General features: G+C 35.4%; 1 protein-coding gene across 1 annotated transcript in view; it reads left to right on the top strand.

Annotated features, from left to right (window-relative positions):
• The first annotated feature begins 7,555 nt into the window (after nt 1–7,555).
• The window catches only part of LOC128998709 (solute carrier family 46 member 3), a 60,163-nt gene continuing 51,716 nt past the window's right edge, over nt 7,556–16,002 (top strand). The window contains exon 1 of the mRNA XM_054424961.1: nt 7,556–8,740. Coding sequence (XP_054280936.1) covers nt 7,744–8,740 — 997 coding nt within the window. The 5' untranslated portion in view covers nt 7,556–7,743. The remainder of the gene's footprint in view (nt 8,741–16,002) is intronic.

Below are 16,002 nucleotides of genomic sequence, written 5' to 3'. Positions count from 1 at the left end.
GTATAAAGTGTGTAAATTAAGTCTTGAAACAAATCTGTATTTTTTTTTAACCAAAATAGATAGAAATATTCTGTTTGTGGCGTTGATTGTCAACAAAAATTCCGTAATTTTTTACATCAAAAATATTTTTTTATACCCCCTAACATTGTAGGGGGTAGGGGTGACTCTTTTTTTTTAAATAGCAACCCCTATTCCAAAATGGGCGCTTTTTAACATAAATCAAATTTTGGAATACCCACCATTTAGGCTAGGGATGAAATATCTACCTCGGGTTTGCGTCATTCTATTTCTTTTGACAAACCCTTCATAAAGAGGAGTCACTCAATAGGGGTTGTTATATAAAAAATAAATAACCCCCACCCCTACCCTTTTAAATGGGTTAAAAATATTGTTGATGTTAAAAATTACGGAACCTTTGTTGACAATCAACGCCACAAACAGAATATCTCTATCTATTTCGGTTTTAAAAATACAGATGTGTTTCAAGACTTAATTTACACACTATATATGTTGCTTATATAATTGAATATTCCAACCTGAAAAAGGCTTTGCAGGATGCACTTGGTTGAAGAGTGGGAATTGATTACCAGATGTTTTATTTTTCATCCTTTCGAACCCTAAAGGCAAACTAGTCTATATAACTGAGCCTAGTTCATATGAATTAATATTCTCCTACTACATGTAGCTCTCGATTTTATACGTTGGTCATTTGAAGATGGGTTACCCTCTATTCGTAAGTACGGCGAAAATAAACTTAGGAATGAAAACATTTATTTATTTATTTATTTATACATGCCAACGTCTAAGCCAATACATATATGTAAACAAGCTGAACAGTACTAAATACATAGATGAAAAAAACAAGCTGAACAATACAATACTCAATAGAATATAATAATAAATAATCTGACAATGAATAAGTTAACAAAGACTAAAGATATAACAATAATAAATATAACAAAGAGCAAATACAACAATATAATTTTTTTTACAATAATATATATAACAATAGAGGCGTTGAGGCTAGTCCAACATCTCCACCAGGGTTGCTTCGGTTGTCCTCCTTAATGGTGGTGTAGCTGTCGGCGAAGAAGTCGACATCACGAGCAATTCTGTTGCCCAGCCTGAGGATTCTTGCCAGAGGACTGTGAAAGTCATAAGTGGTGCCTCTGAAGCGACGGCCGAATAGGTCTCTGGATCTTGTTATGGTAGGGATTCTGATGTCTATTTCTAATAGCAGCTCTGGACAGCATATATGGCCCCTTAGCAGCTTGTACAAGAGACCAACATCAGCAACGCTGCGCCTCATGTGTAATGGCCGGATTTTCAGCTCCTCAGCCAGAACATCCGTTGGCACCTCCCGATAGGGTATCCCTGACGCACTCCCACCAGCCTCAAAAATCTTTCCTGGATTGCTTCTAGACGAGTGCGTCCACCAACTGTATACGGAGTCCAGATCGGGGAAGCATACTCCAGACACTGTCTCACCATTGCACAATACAGAGTTTTCAATGCAGATGGGTTATTCATACCTTTGATAGAACGGGAGATGAAACCAACCAGCCTGTTAGCCTTGCTGACTATAGAGTTTATATGCTCGTCGAAACACAGATCGCTGCTGAATATCACCCCCAAATCTTTTGTGGACGTGACTCTAGGAACACTGTCCTCTCCGAGCATGTAAATGAAGATGTCTGGATTCTTGGAACGATGGAAGGTTAATATTTAGCATTTTCCAGGATTGATTTCCATCTTGTTGACTTTGCACCAGGCAAAGACACTGTCAAGGCATATTTGAAGGCGTATTGAGTCCTCTTCCGTCTTAACCTCCACAAACACCTTGAGATCATCAGCAAACGCGAGACATCCAACCTCGATAGAAGCCACCAGATCGTTGATGAACAAATTAAATAGGTAGGGTCCCAAATGTGAGCCTTGTGGTACACCCGAGGTCTGGTGAAATGGTTGCGATTGCGAAGGTCCAAGCCTGACAGTCAACGTGCGCCCAGTTAAGTAGTCCTCCAGCCAGCCAAGTAGTGGTTGTAGAATGCCATAGTCCCTAAGCTTTGTCGCGAGGATCTTGTGGTCTACTTTGTCGAACGCTTTGGCGAAGTCGATATAGGCGACGTCAAGCTGGCGACCTGCTCTAAAGGCGGACAGAGCTCTCTCTTGAAGCAATAATAAATTAGATATTGTAGATTTTTTTGCGACAAAACCATGTTGATTTGAGGAGATAATACCTTCGATGAAGATCTTCAGTCTGTCCAGAACCAAGCTCTCGAATACTTTACCAAGTGCAGAAAGGATAGTGATAGGGCGGTAATTCTTTATATCACTGTGATCACCAGATTTAGGAAGGGGAACGACATACCCATGCTTAAAGGCTGCAGGAAATATGCCTTCGGCCAAGGACTGGTTGAATAATAATTGCAAGGGTTCAGCTAGCAGATCGCAGCCAAAGCGCAACAATGAAGGTTATATGTTGTCGGGGCCCGCACCCTTTGAACCATCCAGTTGAGATAACTTGAGCCTGACTTCAACGAGTGAGAGACTAACACTGCAGATGGTATTCCCTGAGTAAAAGTCAAAAGAGGGGGTTGTGTCTGATGCAGTAGAGTAAACCGATCCCAGATGCTTCGCAAATAGTTCACATTTTTCCTGATCATCCTCGGTAAAATATCCATCCAGATGTGGCATCCCCGAAGATTTCCCGGTAGACTTTACATGACTCCAGAAGGCACGGGGATTTGTAAGAATACTAGACTCCACTACATATATGTAGTTAGCATAGCACGCTCTTGAGATGTCCTTACACCGACGACGAAGGAGGGAGAAATTATTATAGAAAGCGATTTCATTGCGCTTATGAAATCGATCAAGTGCTTGGAAAATGAAAATAATAATACGAAATCGAGAGTGGCCATAATGCCGCAACATTTTTACCCGAAACATATATTTTGCATTCTTTTGCAGAAAGAAAACGAATATAAACGCATAAGAACTAAAAACAGATATTTCGATCACGCTTCAAAGGTATGAGATTTGCCTGTCAACAAATCATCAGATACTTCAAAGACATTATGAATCACCAATATTGTCATCAGCTCTTCCCGTAAGTGCAACATTGATACGAATTATCTGAAACACCTTAGTAACCTCATTGTGTGCCTAAAAGCCAGTTTGAATGAAACAACAGATACATGTCGGTATGCTTGATCACAAATTCAGAATGGTAAAAATTTTATGAATCCCGATTCAAACAAAATGTATTTAGACTTTGAACAAGTTAATTATTTGTAAGGTGAGATCATGCTTATAAAAAAAAATACCTCCACCTTACAAAAAAAATCTGTAATATATTTTGAAGGTACCTAAGAAAAATTATTATTTTCATTTTGATTTGTTTGAAAAAATGTTATTATATATTATGAAGCAGATCCCAAGTTGAATTGTACGTCATTGGCACTGGTTGCACTGTACACTTGTACAGTGGTGCTTCCTAGCGGTTAGTAGCTAGACTACGTTCTTCACTACCGACCACAATACGTCAGCATCAGTGTTGCCACTTTCAGGGTAATTATCCCTTTTAGGGTAATTTACTAATCTTGGGGTAGAGTTTAGGGTAATTTAGTGCCAAATAACAAATTGTCATAGCCCTGAAAATTTAATTCAAAACATTGAAAAACATACAAATTTAATAAAAAACTGTGACATGCGACTATGGGTTAAATCGAGTGCTATAGACTTTCCTTGTTAATCGATATAAGCGATAGTGTCGAAGTAATTAACTGTTTTCGATTGTTTTTGATTCTATAACATGTTATAATAAAGTGTAAAGTCATATTATGATTCATTGCTTATTGCTATTTAATCATGAGGTACAATGACAAATTTGACTTGTTCATTAATTAGCTAATTTCTATTTTTACATATTGTTCCATTTTAATATACAATTCTTCCAATTCATCACGTTTCCTTTCTTACAACTCATTAAAATACATACATTGTATTCCATTTATATTTATATTCGTATTTCATGTAAAATTATATGATTTGAAAGGTTTCGGTACAATTGATGTGCTATAATGAGTTTGAAAGCTCTATTATGTTACCTACTCTGGGTATAGACGAAGTTCAATCTATTTCTTGTTGTATTTCAATGAGTTAGCTGTGTGAAAATGTTGTGTTTGTAGTCTTAAATGAAGATTAGAAAGTTTTTAATCAAATTGAATAAAATTTCGTGGAATAGCAGGTGGATATATCTTTGCCCTATCTTCAGAATAGCTTTTATTATTGAGCTCTGTTCACCCCTAGTGGCTATAGCACCGGGGAGAAGGCACCACCCCACTCGGAGTCAATTCTCCTATTGTCTTAAGTAATTTAATGGTACTTGAGCTCTGTTCACCCCTAGTGGCTATAGCACCGAGGAGAAGGCACCACCCCACTCGGAGTCAATTCTCCTATTGTCTTAGGTAATTTAATGGTACTTGAGCTCTGTTCACCCCTAGTGGCTATAGCACCGAGGAGAAGGCACCACCCCACTCGGAGTCAATTCTCCTATTGTCTTAGGTAATTTAATGGTACTTGAGCTCTGTTCACCCCTAGTGGCTATAGCACCGAGGAGAAGGCACCACCCCACTCGGAGTCAATTCTCCTATTGTCTTAGGTAATTTAATGGTACTTGAGCTCTGTTCACCCCTAGTGGTTATAGCACCGAGGAGAAGGCACCACCCCACTTGGAGTCAATTCTCCTATTGTCTTAGGTAATTTAATGGCACTGTTTCCCTGGGAGCGGAGTGGATGGCCCCTGAAATAGCTTCTTCGCAATCCGCTCCGCTTCCACTCCTTCCACCCCATTGGGCTCTGGAGATCACCCACACGACCCTCAACTCGCTTTGGACGTAAGAAGCAACTATCTACCAATTGGTGTCGTCTTTCTTCCTCCTTGATAACCTATAATTCCGCAACAAATAAAGTTACTTTCTAAAGTAACAATGACTCTTTGGAAGTTGACACAAGAATTCGATCTCCTATTGGTCACGGTTCAAATAAAATCTAATCCATTCAACACAAAATACATGTATAGCAAAGTCATACAGTTTCATCACCCAAAAAGCCTGATTCTCTATGAGGTGGTGCACCCAGCGCTCCTCCATTTACTTGCCATGCCTTCTCTTCTACACTTGCAGGGTTGTATCTCTCACGGTCAACTGATTTTTATTTCCCCAGCTCGGGAGCACGCATGCAGATACTGTAGTCGTCTCTCAACGGTGAGCAGGTTGAGAGGGATTGTCCCCGACATCATCATCGTGGACATGATGAGGTGTCATCTGCTCAATCTAGGAGCTCCTAAGTTTCTCATTGAAATCCAAACACCCTCAAACTCAGAAGCCTTGTTGAACATCGTCTGGATTTGCTCCAAAAATCTGTCCTGAACCATACAACTGACAACTCTGTTTTTTCGTTTGAACTGAAACTCAAATTTGCAACTAGTTTTTTTTGTAAATTCGTTAACTCCAAATTTTAAGGCAAACTATTGGATACCAATCCAACAAAATCTTACTTGATCAATTCCGTCTACCGTAGACGGACTTTCTTTACTGTGTGCTCTTTTATTACATTTATATTTTTCAATCAATATCATGTCATATTTCTCCATAGGATTAAGGTACAAGCTTAACCCCATTGAATGTATTACTTACGTGAACTTCTAATTGGCTTATGTCATATTAGTGAATAAACAATTAGTTATTTTAGATCACAATAATTCTATATTACACTCATGAGTAAAATTTCGTCAAGTTGTCAAAAATAATATAAACACTTTTCTTAATGTACAGGAAACGAACTTGAGCGTATCTTTCTCCAATCTTGAAGTAATGAAGAAGTGATGAATAGTAAAGAAGTACATCGGGTTTGAAGACGCTCTTATAAATGTTATTTGACTTCGTCTCTTGGTTTACCTCGTTTAGTTTAACTTCCAACACAAATTCAAGAGATCGCAGTCTTTTGTGGTTTTAACCGCTAACGACCCAGTCCAATTGACTCGTTCGCCGTTTTGGAATCCGTTACACGTGAATATTCCTCATAAACAATTTAGAAAACCTCCTATGCTTTGTGGAGCTATGTAGCATTTTTCATTATACAATAAATTTTTAAAAAACTAAACCAATATTTCGGTACCCTAACAGCTGACTTTCGTAATCGTGTTTTAAATTTGATGGCCTTAAACCGTCATCATTAAAAAGTGTCATTCATTCCTTCATGAAATGCCGCTGGCGAAGAGTCACTAACAATTAAATGAAAATGCATTTAAAAGAAAGTACTACAAACCAGATGTAACTGAAATTATGAAAGATAAAACTGTGGTAAAATACCGTCTGCAGCAAAATATCCTGATGAATAACAATTCATACCCCCGCCACAGCAAACCTGCAGTCTAAGCGAATTTCCATTTGCCTGGTTGGATTTTCACTTTAATATTTCATTTAGAATGTCAGATTTCTTCCCTTTTACATCAAATTAGTTTTAATGAGTAGGGTGACTGCTACAGGGAATGTAATAACGTATGCGTTTAGAAAAATGTCAATAGATAAGTATGAAATAATAAACATCGTCAAATTTTATCAAAATATATCCACAAACAAGAAACTACAACAGTTTACTTGTTGTCCATAAGAACAACCTTGAAATTTTAAATTTACTGTTTTTTGAACTTCATTCTGTAACTATTTAGTGTAACCCTACATCAATATAAATATACTATCAACAAAAATGAACTCTGAACAAAGAGTATAGGCTACTATATATTTCAAACTCCTGTTTTACGATTTTTATCAGTCATGTCTGTGAAATCATTTCACTTTTCTATTTAGATCCAGAAGTATAGAAATACAAACTAAGAGGTGCTACTGTTTTGTTTGCTAGTCCCAGCCAGGGTAAAGTAAACAGCTTAACATTGGACAGTTAGATGTGCATGTGACATTTTTACTTTCTACTAATCTCTGACACATTTTACACAAAATTAGAAACCCTCAAACTTTCCTGAAGGATTAAGTGAAAGAACTTTTCTGTTTTATGAACTTAGAAAGTGGTGGTAAGCCCATGAATTGGACTGTCAAGATTTCTCAAAACCGATATTTAACGATTTTGATAAGTTTTTATAGTTTACAATCTTTTCAACCCCGACCAAAAAATTGAGATTGTCGATCTAAAAAATAATAGATAAATCGGTGAACTGAATAATCCACTTTGCATTGTTAATAAGTTTTTCTACACATTCGATAGGCCGGATGCTTTATCTGGTTTCGAGTTTTATATTATTTTCTGATTTCATTTCATCAAGCTTTTCTACTCCTAAACTGGTAATTAAGTTAATGTAGTTTGTTGGAGATTCTGACACAGGAGGATGGGGGAGCGTCTCCGTTGCCTCTTATCACGGTATTAGCGTCTTCCTGCAGCTCTAGGTCAAGGCAAGACCACAGTGTGTAGTACGTCCACCGTGTAGGGCAGGGGAGTGGTGGGGAGGAGTGGGGATCAGCTGTCACTTGTAGCTTCACCAGCTGATACCGCTCTGCCACTTGCCATTGCCACTCTGACACTCGCTCGCGCGCGATCGTCATGAACCCGTGAACCGGTGTCAGAGGTAACAGTTCCGTGTACAGTATTCCATCAGTATTTCTATTTATTACATTTAGTTATGTTTAATTTCTAAGCGTCCACCTGAGATATAAAATTTCAAAAATGACGGAAAAGAAGAAACCGGAGGAGGCGAAATGGTCGGAGATGGGAGTGCGGGAAAAGGCTAGGTATCTGTTCCAGAACACCACAGTGGAGCCGATGTTGGCCTGCTACGTGATTCCTAGTGTGCTGGCCTCCTTGGCCACCCAGAACTTGAACCTGGAGAAGGCCTGTCGGGTGAACCTGCGCTACCCGGACGAAGTCTGCGACGCATTGGAGGCGCGTCAGACGGCAAACTATACCATGGAGGAGATGCAGGTCCAACAGCTGGTAGCCGGTATGTCCATCTGGAAAACTCTCCTGCAGAGCTCCGTGCCTGCGGTGCTTATCATGTTCCTCGGCTCCTGGTCGGACCGTCGCCGGCGAAGGAAGCCCTGTATGTTGATGCCCATAGTCGGCGAGTTCCTCACCAGTATCGGCCTCATCCTGTGTACTTACTTCTTCTACGAGCTGCCCATGGAGGTATGCGGTGCTACCGAGGCGCTGTTTCCAGCCATCACCGGCGGCTGGATGACGATGTTCATGGCCATCTTCAGCTATATCGGTGACATCACCACCACCGAGAACCGCACCCTCAGGATCGGCGTCGTCAACGTCTTCTGCTCCGTCGGAATCCCCATAGGCACCGCACTCTCTGGAGTACTCTACAAGGAGATCGGATTCTACGGCGTGTTCTCTTTGGCCGCGTGCATCTACGTCTTCTCCTTTACCTATGGTCTTCTGCGGATCGAGGAGCCCCGTGGACCCTCCGTGCAGTACGTTTACCCCTCCGAGCCCGTCATTATAACAGAAAAGCCCAAGATCCAGAATGGGGGCGGAGGTGTAGGCAAGCCACTGGAGAAGAGAGTGTTCAAAGGGCTTGGCTTTCTGAAAGACTTCTTTGATATGCAGCACATAAAGGATACTCTGGACGTAGCATTCAAGGAGGGCGCCAACAACCGTCGCAAGCGGGTCATCCTGCTGATGATCGTGGTCATGGTGGTCATGGGTCCAATGCATGGTGAGTCTTATAAAAACATATACCTAATAGTAGAGATAATTACAGTATATCCGAAGATCTACTTGTACGTGTTATTTTATAGTAATTAATCATCCTTTCAAATAACAGCTTGGCATTGGAAAGTAACTTGATTTTCACCTTTTCAAAAAGTTAAAACGCTAATGTCATTACAATTTTGAACACGTGCATTAGAACTAAACTGTCACAATTATGTAAAAATCGTTTATCAATAAAGTGTGATGCAATTTGTCTACTAAACTAAATTAGAGGGAGATAATGCCATGTTACTCGTATTTAAGAAATCTTTGCGGACGTTTTCAACCACGTTAAGTAAAATACGACGTTTCAAGATCTAAATTATGATCCTGTATTTAAATAAGAAAGAAACCTAAAACAGCAATATTAGTACACAAAATTGGCCAATATGTAAAGAAAACCATACAGAGAAACTATGTGGAAGCCAAACAAAAACAAAAAGAATGTCATGTTTAAATTTACAATAAACAAAATGATTCAGATCAAAAGATTATTTATGATCCGTAAATATTCTGAGAAGTTCCGTAATATGCATATCCATAAATATGGAGAACCAGAAAATTAAAAGTTCAATCGTGCATGATCCTAATAAAAAAATAAAATAAATCCACATCAAAAATCAAATCTTCAATAAATCTGCAGTAGACCTGTACAAGACTATTTAAATCTTTTGTAAAATCAAAGTAGGCCTAACTAAGCTCCATAATATTCTAAAGAACATTAAACCTTCGAAAATATCGGTTTGTAAGTGAAAACTAGTAATCGAAAGGTGTTTATGATTACTCTAATTGTTGCAATTAATTCAACATGCCTAACATGAGTCGTAGTAATCTAGAACATATGTTTAGCACATAAATCTAAACATAGTTTCAGCAGTGGAGACATATTTTGTAATAATATATGGATGAATTGGTGTTTTAAAGTTCTTTTAGTACAATATAACCTAAAATTGGATCACTCACTTGGATTCAATTGGATCATAATTGGAACAGTCAGCGGTCAAGCGTAAGAGTACCAGGTGTGAACTCGCATTGTAATTTCATTTTTATGAGAGATACAAAATAATAAATTTTGCTGACAGAAAAATAAATCTACAAAATTATTTAAAACTGTAATGATGGATATATTAGGCATTTAAATTATTAGATATAATATTCCAAACTATTAAAAAAATGTAAAAACTGAAAATAAAAAAGTAAAGATTTACGTTATGAATTTTTTTAATTAAATATATTTATATTAATGCATTTTAAAAACAGTTAATACTAGTTTTATTTAAATAATCACCAGGAGTTAAGGAGGTAGGTACTGTAAACCCAAGACCATACAAGATACTATTGATAACACTGACTAATTGATTTATTATTCTTGTAAATCAAGTAAAGAAACTTTTAAAGTGTGATTTGACGTTAACTTTGAATAGTAGACTTCTCGTGTGGTTTTAAAATAGAAAGTCTCTTTGTGTGTCTTTATTTCTATTGGTAACGTTAGTGTATAATGAATGTTTTTAATGAGCTATTACCGTAGGTCTCATGGTAAGACCTAGACCCAGTACCAATTTACTTTTTCATTTTGATGTCAGAGGCCAAAAACACTATTCGTTGAAATTTATATATTAGTCCAATTTTAACGAAATTTTGCAAAATGTAGGGCTGGATACATTTAAATAGGTTCAAAACCCAGCAGGATCGGGCTATGGGAACGGGGTTTTATGGTGTTTTGAACATGTTCAAAAAAATTAGTGTTTTTCCCCTTAAACTTAAACATTTTTATTTGTATTCAAATCGTCGTAAACAGCTCAAAAAATAAAATAATTTTTATTTTGTGAATTGGTAGTAGGGTTAATGGTTTCTTAAAAACTGTATATTAAAAATTCAAATGTTATTCTTCTGGAGAAAAAGTAAACTGTTGTGGTTTGCTTGTTTATGGGTGTATTTTGATCAAATTTGATAAATCTATATATTTCATACAATAATATTAATATTTTTCCAAAAACAATTCTTTTTCCCTCTAGCAGCAAACGAAGTACTCGCCAAATCTAATGTTATTTAAAAAGGGAATTAATCTGACTAATTCAAGTAAATATTTTAGTAAAAATCCAGTCTTACAAATAGGAATTCACTTAGTCTTCAGGTTTTGCTGTGTTTAATAGTATATTTTACAAATTGGGCATTACTATTTGAAATATCAGAGGAAAATCTATTGTTAAAAACAATTGAAAGTATAGCTACCAAATCAAACAACTAATTTGTAGCAATTGTTTGTCTGATATCAATCGAAAGGCTGAAACTGACATCGTAAAATTGATCTTCATTAAGAAAAAAATCAAACTTATTTCAAATTTTACAAATGGCTGCAAAAGGTACCCTATTTAAAAAGGTATCCTAATGCATATCCCATCCTAATGGAAGGATATCCTATTCATCCTAAGCAAAAGGGACTCTAAGTATCCATAATTAATTCCGTTTCGTTTCGGGGAAGAAAGATATAAGTAAATATAACATGAGCTAAAAAACTGTAACGTTGTTCTTATTTATTTTGCATAGAGTAATTTATTTTGCATAATTTAGACTAATTATTAGAGGTATTTGCAAAACGCATATAAAATACCTACGATTTTACAAGTAAATCAAGATGTTTAAATGAACAAAACATCAAAAAATGATAATAACGCGAATATATTTTTGACTCCGTTTACGTTGCAATACGTCCAAAGTTACTTGGTATGTTAATTTATTTATGGAAATGCCATTTCCAATCTTTATAGAGCCTACAATTAGGCCTAAGATTAAAATAATGAGTTATTCAATACATGCAATAATAATTACAAGTTCAGTTTAATGATGACAACAAGCAAAATTATAATAGTAAATATATGTTTACAGGTTGTGTTGAAAATTTAAAATCGGAAAGCTTTAGATGTCCTTTAAGTTTTAGAATAATCACAAAAGGGGTACCAAACATGTGAAAAAATCTATTTCCCTACAGTTACCTAAAATGTTATTTGTGAAAATTGGGGCTTTTGTACAACTTATCTTTGCCTTACAAATGTTAAACTTTTGTCAACAAACCACTTACACCTTATGTTCCTTGTACTCGCCCAAACACCAAATTCCCAACCTAAAATCCTAAAAAGTGCACAAAAAAGCCAGGTAAAGTCTTGATCGGTAGAAAAATTGGCAACACTCAATAATTGCAAATGGATCAGCTGTTTCCATACGTCATGGATACAACAAAATAGTAAATATGTATGCAAAAATAAACGTACAAAGTTAATTGACAAGAAATAACTTCAGGTTTAATAATTAATTTCAACTGATGAAACCCGATGGGTGAATTACGTTCAAAATTCTTCAACTGTGTAGGTATTTTCACCTTTGTAATCCTAATATTTTCTAAAGCAGATATAAATGAGGAAGGTGGATAGAATATGTAAAGCCTGCATTCCTCTACACAAAATTTTGGATGCTAGTTTTAAAATTATTTCTAAAAAAACATTCATTTTAAAGTTGATCAAGGACACTCTCACACTAAAGATTGTTTTGCCAATAATAACAGTTAAAGATAGTTCATCAACACTAAGTTATCATAGTATTGGAAAATATTGTTAGTAATAAAATGTAATTTTTTTAGAATTGAATAAATAAAGTATCTGCTAACATCAACCATATATGATTCTGCAATAGAAAAAAAAATTCAAACGTCAATAACATATTTTATGAATTCTTTCATAAAAATCATTTTACATTCAAATAACAAAGAACAAAGTTTCCACAACTGAAATGTTTCACAATCATACATTAAATCCTCAAAAAGTATACAAACTTAAATGAAAACCCGTGTATAAATTGTAAAAAAAATTTTAAATATTTTAATTAATATTATATTATTTAAACAATCTTATTACACTATCAATATAGTTACTATAATAATAGTTAAGATTCATAGATCATATATGTTTCAGAGTTATACTAACAAAATTGTTTTTACAAGGTAGATCGATGTAACGGGTAAACTAACAGTTTGGACAAATACAAATAGCAACTTGTAAAAACTAAAAATTATATCTCAAACTTAATATCTTGCCGAATAAACTCACTATAAAAATATGACAATGACACATAAAAGTTGCAAAAATCAAGTGAATGTGTTCGTGAAGGGTGGGATGTACTTTTGAAGCAGTCTTAATGACAATTGCACAATTAGGGCGCATGAAAAGAAATAATGAAGCACCTTCATAGCGAAACAGCTGATGTCAACCATTGTTGAAATATACTTTTATAAATCTATCCTTAAATAAGATTTAACTTTTTCGATTTAAATGTATATTTATATATAAATTTTTTGTATTGTGTCTTTTGCTGGGTTTGGATAAGGTGTCTTGCTTTATATTTTAATCTTTGGTAAAAAGTATTCATTTCTTCCATTGAGTTCAGAGGTTTTAATACTGTTGTTTAGATTTCCATCTTTCCTGGATATAAGTTCTTAGAGATATTAGTGATTTAGTCGGGCTACGGTAATATAAATATTCGGATTAATTTAATGATTAACTTAATTAATACAGTCCGTTGAGTTTACAACTCCTTAGTAGAAATATTATCCCTGAGATTTTGACTTAATGGAAACATAGGATTGGATTAATGGATTTGTGGGTGGACACTATTTGGACCTTTCCCGTTAATTCCTACCACTAGTTTTTAGAGCAATATATTAGTAGCAGTAGAAGTGGTGGTGAATTAAACTTTGGTTATGTTAGGTTAGTATAGAGCTTGGTATAGAGTTAGAAAAACTAACCTGGGACGAAAAAGGTCCCACTATTTATATCTGTGAGATTAATATAGCTTTTTTCTAGTGTAATTCAAGTGGTTTAGTTAAAAATGATTGGTGGATGATTAATTTGGGTTGCCAATATTTCGGAGGGTTGCCATTTAGGATATTTGTATTTTTACTGGATATACATTTCATAAGCATGAACAATCTTTAACCTTGGATCTCCCAGTTTTTGGATGGCTGAAGTTTAGTGTATTTGTCTCAGTATTTAAACGTCACTGGTAATTTCACATCTTTAAATTCAACACCTTTGTCAGTGATTTGGATTAACATTCGGATGATTTACGTGGCAAACCAATCCGTACATGATTATTTAGGTTGTCGATTAGCCAGAGGAATCAACTTTTCGGATTTTGGATAACCGACTTTTTCATAGGATATACGAAGTACAATGTATGGGTTTTTGACGCTAGACTAAGGAGCAAAGGGGACAAGATAACAGGAAGATGCCACTTACTCCCGTCCTTCTGGTGAAACAAGGCTACTAGCCAGAGCGCCGACGCCAACCGCTTATACTCATCACCGCAACCATTATGCAACTTACTCTAGGAGAAATTGTTAACTCGAGGCTACTTTGGTGTTAGGGGACACAGAATGGTCAACGAAGACTGATTATCTTGTAAAAGTGTAGGTGAGTTGGATCGAAAGGGTGTTTGAATGATTTTCAGATTTTTGTCTTTTATGAGAAGGCAGAAACCATTGCTGTTTAACTGTTAAATACGTTTGATTGTTTTAGGTCGAACTAAATACATAATAAGTAAATTAATGTGAATAAATTAGTCTAATTCAATTAAAATTACAAAGTCAAAACAATCTTATTACATTATTGGAAATACTAACTGATCACTTTAACATGTTGTGTGGTCAACAAAGAACATTCTTAACTAATAAACATTAACTAGCCTAGCCCAACAAAAAATAACACTTGCTCTCTGATATGTTTGTTTGACAATCCATACCTTAGTTCAGCTATTCACTAAATTAATAAAGCTTTAAATTTTCCAATTTTTTCCAAATTTTCCAAATCGCAAAGGGAGGGGTAAAATTAGGTATTTGGCTACGTTGTAATATTTGGCTGAAAGTTGTAAACAAATTGTGCTGACTTACAGGAGGTTTATTTAATTCAGAGGTAATTTATGAGATTAAATAGAGTTGGGTCTTAAGAAGACTTGTTAGGGTGGGGGACCCCACAAGGCTTTAGGTTTTTGGCCCCAGGTATCAGGTTTCTAATATTGGAATTTACTTTCTTTTCCCAAATTGCTGGTTTATTGAGCTCAATTGTTACAATTCTGCAAATGCTGAGCAGCATTACTAAACACTTTTCACAGTTTTACACCTCAAGTTATTTCAACACTGTAGCAACTATTATTTAAATATTTTTGGTCATACTCCCAAAGAAGCTTGAATCATGTAAGCCTTCAAACCAGCATATTTTGTCCATCAGAATCCTAGAAATCATAACAGTTTCATTTAGTGTTATTTGTATACAAGTACGATTTTGAAACCACAATGTTGTATAGAACTATGTACTTTGACGAATTTCGATATATTACTTCATGTTTATGGATAAAATGATTTTGATTTTCCAAGTACTGTAATGCAATAAGTCTTTTTTCCGACCAACTGTAAACATAAAAATTCGTTTAACCTGCTTATTTAATTTTATGTAATTTATTTACCATATTTTTTACCACTTACCATCTTTTGTTGTATATTTACCGTCTTGTGAGTAACAGTATAAGCGTAAATACATGTTAAAGTGTTATAAGACGTTTCTTTTGTTTACTTTCCGTAAATTTATTTACAATATTACATACTTTACAGCATACCATTGAACAATAATATTTATGGCCAAAGAGGATTGTTGTTAAAGCTCCTGAATTTAAATCATCCACAAAACAGGTAAAAAACCGATGTAAAGAGGGTTGTACATTTTTTTATATTTATAAGAGCCATGCTATAATATTAAATTTCATCAAAATCGTCCAAGCAATTTTTCGAAAGAATCCGATTTTTTTCCGTTATTTTATGAGTTTTCATAGGAAAATCACAATTAAAAATCAAAATTAAAAAAAAAGGAAAGACGCCCCTGGAGATACCACATAGTTTCGTCCAAATCGGACCACAAGTGTGGTCTGTAGTTCTGTACACAGACATCACTTTAAACCACTTTTGGGTTTTAGGGAGATCTAAATGGATATTTCCTCCCAAAACTGGCACAAAAATGTTGACGTAAACCCTACTTTCTCCATATATTGTCTGAAAGCACAAAAGATACGTCAAATAACACTTATAATAATATATTTACACTTAATCTGTTTACTCGCAAGACGGTAAATACATATAAAAGATGGGAAGAGATGATCGATTTCGATTGGACACTCCAATCATCATCA

This window comes from Macrosteles quadrilineatus, unplaced genomic scaffold, assembly GCF_028750875.1.
Source record: "Macrosteles quadrilineatus isolate MER2022 unplaced genomic scaffold, UCM_ALF_1.0 Scaffold_7__1_contigs__length_78375512, whole genome shotgun sequence".
In the NCBI taxonomy this organism is placed as follows: Eukaryota; Metazoa; Arthropoda; class Insecta; order Hemiptera; family Cicadellidae; genus Macrosteles; species Macrosteles quadrilineatus.
The sequence above is the reverse complement of the archived record's forward strand: the minus strand, read 5'-3'. Positions and strand labels throughout refer to the sequence as shown.